Source organism: Saccostrea cucullata, unplaced genomic scaffold (genome assembly GCF_032062105.1).
Source record: "Saccostrea cucullata isolate Sc308-1 unplaced genomic scaffold, CSIRO_AGI_Scuc_v1 ctg754, whole genome shotgun sequence".
Lineage (NCBI taxonomy): Eukaryota > Metazoa > Mollusca > Bivalvia > Ostreida > Ostreidae > Saccostrea > Saccostrea cuccullata.
In genome coordinates, this window is record NW_026927699.1 from 183,004 (window position 1) to 192,500 (window position 9,497).

Below are 9,497 nucleotides of genomic sequence, written 5' to 3' on the forward strand. Positions count from 1 at the left end.
TCGTAGCATTTTGTAACCTTACCATCACATGAATGTCCTTGCCATCCTCGTTTGCATACACAACTACCATTATCCTGATCACAACCAGCTCTGCAGCCAGTACCACAATTTTTCTGACAAGTCGTACCATACTTTCCGTCATAACAACTGTTGCACAGACCACTGCTCTTTATGCATCCATTTTTACATGTTAAATTGCACTCTTTATCACACGTATTGCCAAATTTACCAATTTCACAAGCACCCACACAACTACCATTGTCTCTATTACAGTCAGATAGACATGATGGATTGCATGTTTTGTTACACTTGTCTCCATAAAACCCATTATTACATCCCAGGGAACACACACCCTTTAAACATTTTTTATCTACGCAATTAACATTACATTCCTGGATACAGTTGGATCCATAATGTGTTTCATCACATTCTGCAAATAAACGACTTCTCTATTTGCAATATATACTGAAAATGCATTAATATTCAATGATGAAAAAAAAACGTTTAGCAATCTGGCGGAAATAAGAAAGCTATGAGCAAACTCCAGGTAATGGCTGGAGATAATGGTTTTTAACTTTTGTCACAATATTGATAAAGAGTTTTTCAGTTATTATACAAAGTCAGCATACATGTTTATATTTTTGCTAATAGATATCATCACATTCGTAAATGAAGTTAAAAACAAAACTGTGCAAACTAAATCTAAATTGTGCACTAGTATATCCTATGTTACATCCTTACTCGAAACTAATTTCTTCTGTCTGATACAATAAACTGATCTACTTCTGATTTAGTTAAAAATGATTCGATTGTCATTTATGGCCACATTGCATGTCAATTATACTCCTATTTCTTAAGAAAAAATTAAATTAGTTAAATATATTTATTCCAAACATTTACCATTGCATTGTGCTCCTGCCCAATGCCCTTTACAGCCTTCAATGCAAGCTCCATTACTGCGATAACATGCAGATTGTAGACAATTTGGACTGCATGGAGTTTTACAAAGATCGCCATAAAAGCCGCTTTTACATTTTTCGCAATACCCATCATCTTTTCTGCATTTCTGGTTGAAACAGTTGCGATAACATGGTCTATTACATCCGTTTCCATAAAATCCAATATTACAGTCCCCAGAACAGTGCCCATCGTTAATATAACAAGAACCTGAACTACAATTACCACAACGATTTCTGCAATCCATCCCATAAAAACCGTTGGTACAGTATGCGCAGTATCCATTTGTTTTTATGCATACGTTATTAAAACAGTTCATCGGACATTTTTTGTTACATTTATCCCCCCAATATCCTGCATTACATCCCATTTCACAGTTTCCATTAAAATCACAGGTTCCTTGTGTGCAATGTGGGCTACACAGGACAGCTGGAAAAAAGAAACCACATAATACATGACAGTCTCTTCTTAATTAGACCAAATCGGAAATAAGAAAATTATCAGCTTATCTTAAAAATGTAAGTGTAAAGAAGACAGGACTTTTCAAGTAATTAGAACGTTCATAATATTAAGTAATAATCTTTAATTTTATGTATGTATTTAAAGCGAGCGCAGCGGGGCGGCGCGAAGCGCCGCTCGCGTAGCGAGCTCAATAGACTAACGTGTACGAACGGAGGAAATTCGGTTTGAAATCTGCACATTGTTCCAAGAAATTTTTATCTCACCGCGTGAAAAAAATTCCAAACTTCCAATAATCCTTTGCGGTGCATAGCAACATGGTGGCTAAAACCAAGGAACAACTTACTTGAAAAAAATTACAAACAACGATTTATTGTAAAATTTCCATGCCTACACTATCGTTTGCGTCCTAAGTCAACAGGACTTTTTATCTGACGTCATACTGTCGTCACTTTAGCGGTTCGGGTATTTCCGATTTTGTCGGAAACTTCCGAGAAGTTCGGAATCTCGATCCCGATGCTTGGGAAGTGATTTCTTTTTATTGTTTTGTTTTCTTCATTTTTCTTTCTTTTTCTTGAATGATAGGCAGTACATGTGTAGGTTTATATGATAGTACAGAACTGCGCTCGCCCCAACGGTCATACCGTAAAACATATTATCTTTGATGATACAGAAAGATGTTTATCAAAAGAACATGTTCTTTGATATATACGAATATATGCATGAAGAAGCAAGCACGGGTACCTGCTGGAACTTTTGAATATTTGGCTATTAGCAGAAATATCATTCTGATAATAACTGTAGTTAAATAATACTAATTAATATTATAAATTTATTCAGAGTTTTGAAATACAGGAATCGAATCTCAGCAGGTCAAAAAATTTACAATTAACATTCAATACAGTAAATAATGTTTGTTCGTACATCCTCTGTAAAATGTCGCAAAAACAGGAAATCATATTTGTTCCGGTTAAAATTTGTCTCATTTTGTTATATCAGATTCCAAATTAAGACTTGCAAAATGTAATATATAACTTTTTTGAAAAAAAAAAAAAAAAAACAATTCCAGAAGGTAGGTAGTCCTCCCTAATTAATAATGACGTCTAAGAATGCCATAGAGCGGCATTAAAGTAAGCAGTTTTATGTTGTACTCTGGAAAACCCAAATACCAGATACAAGATGATTTCTATGCTTTCATATTTCACCACTGTAGTTTTTCTTTGAATACTAACAAATTTAATTTGCACTTGATAAGTTTAACATTCACTAGGCGGCCATACAGAGGCATCGGTGTTCACAAACGCATCTGGTTTATTTTAATTTTTTCTTCATTCTTTTTAATATAAATTGTTTGTACTTGCTCTCTGCAAAAAAGTTGTTTTTCTATCATCGGTCCTATATTCCTCTTACATAATAATAGTTTAATTTTAATGCTGTGATTTAAAAGTTGAATACTAGTATATTTAGAAAAAAAAAGATTTCTGAAGAAAATTAAAACGTTTTCGTACTTTCTGATCTAAGCAATAATTAAAATCCTACCTTTTACTATTATTCAGATACAAATCTCAAAGAATGGCCCTTAACCTAAAACCCACGTAAACTCCTATCTCTTAAAATCTTTTAACCAAGCTTCATATAAAAACATTATGCACATCGATTGAAAAACATTAAAAATTTGGAAGTTATTGAATTATTATATTGAAATTAGATGTTCTTTGCATTGAGCATTCATAGTTCTTAAAGTATATTTCAGCCTATTTTTTTTTAAATATTTTTACAAACAGAAAGTACTTACGGCAGCCATAATCTATGTCACAGTTTTCACAACCTTCACATGATTTACAGTTTGGGCCATAATTACCAATATTACATCCTGAAAAAAAATAATTGCATCATCACAGGATTTAAAAATAACATTTACATACATAATTGTGAATTGTAACTGGCACTAAAGGAATAAATTGTCATAATATAATAAATATTATATAATCAACGGTGTCATTCATTAATGCAAAGAAAAGTGATTACCGTAAACTTGAATTTCACATATTTCAAGAATAGCTATCCGGTTTAAAGAATCCTCAGGGGCGTCATACGTTGTTCTAACTCTGAGATACCTGGCTGTTGTTTTACACGATACATTCTGTATACTTGAAGGAATATCAGGAAACAATGTGTTATCTTTAAAACATTGAATCCATCGTTGCAAATAGTGTACTTCTAAACTATATTGCCTGAGTCGATACGGTTTCCAGGCTTCCTTAGAAGTTCCTATAAAATGCATGGTACACAACTTCGAGAAACGTTCGTTTTTACAAACATTAAAGGTTTTACCAAGATTTAATCAAAATAATTATCGTTTGCAATCATTTCAGAGAGCTGCATGATTGTGTGTGAACGTGTAAAAACTTTAAAAGAAAAACACTGTAACTTTATGTCACTTGTGTCCTATACTAATGTTAATGAAAATCCAAATTTCCAAGACAACTGAATTTTTAGGTATTTTTTCACAAAATATCAGAACTAGTTAGATTTACTTTTAGTGCATGTTTATTGTAAATTAAAATCAAATAACGTCATTAAATTTAATGGAACTAAAAAATAGCTCTGTCAGCATTCTCCCTAAAAAGCAATTTATTCAACATGTAAAATTTACTTTAATATGCAAATAAGGGGGTCAAGTCTTCGAGTTTGGTATAATAAGTAAGTTGTGAATTGTACATAGGGATAATATTTAAGGTTGTTGGTCATAGCTCTGTTAAAAGCAACTTTCCCAAATTTAAAGTGTTAATGCAACCTGTAGTTTTCAAAGTTACGACCAGGATTCCATCGTCGGAAACCCAAGGTCGGTCTCGCTTCTCTTACCTCCCGTGGGACACAAGACCGAAATTTTCGCTAAACTCATATGTGTAACCTAATGTGACCTTTCGAGGGCCAATGAAAATTGACGTTATCGAATTAGGCATACAGTAATGGCGGCGCCCATGAGAAAAATGTCGTGTTGATGATTGAAAGTGTTTGTAAACCATGGCAGCCTCGGGGCTCGTAAAGGAATGCTCTTTTTGCTTATGTGTTATAAAGGACAGGGGATATAGAACATTAAGCTCTAAAATATCAACGGAACAGTATAATTAAGCATTTACAAGGTTAAATTTGTCCCGACCAGCAATTCATCAGTGGAGGCGTGGAAATCAAGTTTCACCGAACATGCCGAAGGCAGTCAGTATTTCCAAGAAGTTTTAATATTTTCCCCTATCATTTCTAGATCTGGTTTTTGCATTCCTGCAGAAAAAAAATAAATGATTGGAATATATACTTGGAAGGATTAAGTTTTAAATTTAGTTTGAAACATATTCCCTGCCAATTTAAAATACTTCTGTCGGCACAAGTGTATTCTAAAATACTATTGTTTAATGACTGTTTGATGTTGGTTTTAAGTCTGATTTTCTTGTGGTACAATATACATTACATACGTATTAGTTAAATACTGAAGATACTCACTTAGAATTTGATTTCGGGAGAAAAGGCACCGGGCGGGGGGGGGGGGGGTGTCTAAATTATACTGAATGGCAAACATATCATACTTCTCAGACCTACGTGTAGTTTAAAATACGTGTAACTGAAGAAATATTTTTATTGTATTCTTGTCTTGTAAAAGACTTGGATTAATTATTATACATTCATTAATGATTTGTCGTCTTTAAGCATTGCAAATTTAACAAATTGTTGCCGTGCGTGAAGCATTTGTACACGGCCATTTTTTAAATTAAATATTTTAACATCGTTCTACATACATGTTGGTACTTAATGTATTGTTTTCCAGGGAAATTTCATGAATAAAGTAACAGCTAAATTATAAAAATAGAAATATAAATATCATAGATAGTTTTAGCAATGAAATAATTATTCTTCAAACACGATATTTAAGTTATTTAATTAAAAACGTGTAAATCCTTACCATCAAATAGATAAGTCCTTTCAATTCGGAGTTCCGAATGACAATAAAGACTGAACGATAAGTGAACGGTGCACGCAAGGTGAACGCAAAGTAAACGGAACGAAGAGCGAACGGTGAACGCGAGCGCACTGTGAACGGTGAACGCAATACTGTGAACGGAGAGCGAACGATGAACGCACGCTGAGCTAACGGTGAACGAACGCTAAACAAACGGTGAGCGAACGAAAAAATGGGAAAGTAGAACGTTTCAGGGACGTATTTATGTCCGATGATGGATGTATGGATATTTTATTTGGGTTGCATATCATACATCCATATTCCCATGACATGATTTTTTTCTTGGCTGAATAAATCTTCTTATTTTCTCACGATCATGCACTTAATATATCATTGACTCTTCTGTTGTTGAATATGAGCTAGGACATATTTTTCTGGTGAATAACAAACTTCAACACCAAAAGAGTCCATAATTGTGTAAGTCCGCGTTTTTGTAAATGTTGTAGAATAACCTCCGAGGTTGAGAAATGTTGATTGATTGATTGATTGATTGTTTAACGTCCCTCTCGAGAATTTTTCACTCATATGGAGACGTCACCGTATGCCGGTGAAGGGCTTCAAATTTAGACCTATACTCGGCACTCAGGGCCATTGAGTAGTGAGGGTTCTTTATCGTTCCTACCGTCTACCGTGAGACAGGACCTACGTTTTTAATGTCAGATCCGAAAAAACGTGACTGTCACTTCTGATGCCGAGCGCTTAGCGAAAGAACAGTCACTACCTATTTTTACGTCTTAGGTTTGACGCGGCGCCGCGAATGAGAATCGAACCCGGCCCTCCCGATCACGAAGCGAACGCTCTACCACCTGGCTACCATGAACGGTTTGAAAGATAAGGGCCAAGGCGTTAAATGAGGCTTTTGTACTTTAGACAGCATTTATCGACCGAGGAGGTTACTCTGCATCAATTCCGACAACAAGGAATTTATTTCTATTCTAATTAGCAGCTCTAAAATACGACTGATTGTTTCTCTATATAGAAACGAATTAGGTCACCATGCTGCAATAACGCTGTTCAATTTATCACCGGAGTTGAAATTTGTTTGTTTACCTGTGGATAGAATACAGACGGTTTGTGCTTTCGCTGCATCAAAATTAGCCTTTTATCAAATAAATCAAAAATGTTTGTAGCTTGTACATGTACATGTATAGATAAATCTTTTTGAATATACAGTTTCCCATTTCACCACTTTATCACCAAAATCACGGAGTTTAAAAATGGCGTAGAGAGGTCCATGAAACAGCCCCGTTTAGCTTTCGAGACCAACATTCATCAGCTAGTTATGCAATATGCAGTGTTTAAATTCCAGAAGACGACACAACAATGTGATCTAAATAATTATGTATTTCATCCTTAAGTCAAATGTACAATTCAACGGAACAGGTTTGATATGTGTTTCTGATCTGATAATATTTTGATGACGTTCGTGATTTATTGAAGAATAATGTCCGCGGCATTTCTTTGATCTCGGCAATAATCGTAGTAGAAGTCATGATATAGTCCCAATTTGAATAAAAAGACATTAGAGGCTGCATGACAACAGCATTTTCATGTACAAACTTTCGTCTTTGAAAATTATGACAAGACCTTTTTTAAAAAACAATTACTTTGACCCGTTGACTCCTGAATTTGACCAACCCCTCAAAAACTTTGACCTATCATTTGACTACATTGTACGTGGTGCCAGTGCTTTCATATTTCAAGATAACATTTTTTAGAAGACCTTATTTTGGTACCAACAAATTTCATTTCCATTTAAGAAAAGTTAAATCTTTGCTATACCGCTTTATGGTAGAAAAAATGTTCCACTAACACATCTTGTAATTTTTAATGTTTTATATCCTGAATAGCTTCATTTATCGTAGATTGTCTGTTTTTTATGGCGAATATTACCGAAATATATATGGACTCTTTTTGTGCTGGGTATAGTAAATTATTCTCCTAAAAAATAACAATATTGGCCGAGGTTAAGCTTAAACCAATGAAGATAATTTATCATATAAAAGTGTGTGAAACGGTTAATATTTATCAAAAGCTCTCATGCAGGATTTTCCCTAGTACATGTAACCCTCTTATAAGGTTTAAGTATACATGTTCATGTAGTTTAAAATGAGATCTAATTTCAAAACTCATGCTCCGAGATTTTAATTTTCTCCTGAAACATACATTCTTGATCATGAGTTGCAATGGCGGCTTCTGAAACCTTGACTAGTGTGTTTAATTTCTTATTGACTTTCTCATGTGTATGTATCTAAAACAGTTCTTAATTTGCATATTTATAATAACATATAATAATTATGTAAGATAAAGCTCATGAATATACATATTTTAGTTGTAATTCAATGTAAAATAAGTGTTATCTAAATCAGGAAAGTGAAATTAAAACATGCACCTACCTTCAGTTCTGTAATAAATAACAACATTTCTTATTTTATATTCCATTCCTAAGTCAACCATAACCCATGCCTCTTGATCGCTTTCAGAAGTATGTGCACATTGATTATATGTTTGATGGATGTTTTTGTCAATCACCCTTTCTGCAGGAAACCCAAATCTTGTTGAACTTTGCCTTGCTGTACAGATATTTCCTTCACATATGTTATCTGCATATTGTGAAAATATTTTACATAATATAATCATCTGTGTGGCTGTTTATAATAATCAAAATAACTAGTAATATAATTTTTGTTTGGACTTGGCTGGAAAAGAAAAAATATTGTATCAGTGGCGATTTTGATAATAGAGATACCCATCTCAGAGCAAGTTGAAAGGCGTTTCGTTGCACTGATGTATAATGTATATATTTACATACACTATCTTACGTTTTATCAGAGATTTTTTTACCCCTAGACAAAATATGTTCGAAATCAGCTACAAATCATACTGCAGAAAAAAATGCCAATAAAGAATTCCATACATAGACAGAAAAAATTATACTCAGGGTTTTAGCTTTTCTATGAATAATATTTTTTCTGAATATACTGGTGCTTCAGTTTTCTGTATACCGTCTTGGTAGTTCTTATGTTTAGTTTCATGATTCAAACATACCGATACATGTTAAGCCCTCTTTGACGACTTTAAAATCAAAGAAATATACACTGAGTTGATGCTGGACTTTAGTCCCATGGACATAGAATGCAAGGTAACATTAAACCAAACAGCCAAACGCAAATATATTGGAGATAAATACGCAAGTTAAAGGTAAGCAGATACTGTCTGTAAATCTTTTTTCGGAATTACCTTCGAAGGAGATGTGGGGAGAGAGTTTTCTGTGCTCATTCTGTGCTTTAGAAAAGTTGTCAGCTATTAGTAGCCATTTTAAATGTTTTATCAATAACTTTGTTAATATTACGACCAATGTCAGATAAACGTCTGTTAATGGCGGCTCGCCTGGAATTTATGGTGTTTTATTGTATCCAGTATGTTTTGTTTGGGTAGTCTTATGACTTTGTTTAACAGTAAAATCGAGCTAGATTTTCCGCCAGTTCTCCCCCTGCTTCCCCTGCTGTAGCAATGTAAAGGGGTTAGTCAAACGTTTGTATGTACCAGTCTACAAATTTGATATATTCACAATGATGCTCATGTTTTGAAAGTTATTTACTTAAAAATAATAATTTAATTTCATAATTTTGTTATTTCTGTTGTATTATATGCTGTAGGAGAAATAATCACTACAATACCTGTCAGACTCTTTAATCCCCATCGAGTATTTATCTTTGTGACTTTTGATTAATTTAAATCTTTGATTTGTGCTAATTCTTCTTCAGTTACTCGTTTAAATCGCAGGTTTACGCTGTTGCTTTCTGAAACATCCGGAGTCGGCAGTGCCGGGTCTTCAAGATTTATTATACTGGTTTTTGACGCCTGTTCGGGATCGATCTCTGTTATTGTAAAGTTTGACAAGAAATTGCAAAAACCGGAATCACTCATTTCAAGAATATTTATGTTAGGTTTCAAATCAAACCTGCCAAATTTAAACGTTGGATACTTTCTCTGCCATCCTTGCTTTATTAGAAAAAATAGGAAAATCAAACGAGTGTCAGAGATAAACAGACGAAACAGACGA

At 33.9% G+C, this 9,497-nt stretch overlaps 1 protein-coding gene across 1 annotated transcript in view; it reads right to left on the reverse strand.

The window, feature by feature from the left end:
• Window positions 1-883: 883 nt before the first annotated feature.
• The window catches only part of LOC134275279 (scavenger receptor class F member 1-like), a 24,001-nt gene continuing 15,387 nt past the window's right edge, over window positions 884-9,497 (reverse strand). Inside the window, exons 3-6 of the mRNA XM_062757552.1 lie at window positions 7,828-8,034; window positions 3,445-3,687; window positions 3,212-3,289; window positions 884-1,386 (exon numbers count right to left, since the gene is read on the reverse strand). Of these exons, the coding sequence (XP_062613536.1) occupies window positions 884-1,386; window positions 3,212-3,289; window positions 3,445-3,687; window positions 7,828-8,034 (1,031 nt within the window). The remainder of the gene's footprint in view (window positions 1,387-3,211; window positions 3,290-3,444; window positions 3,688-7,827; window positions 8,035-9,497) is intronic.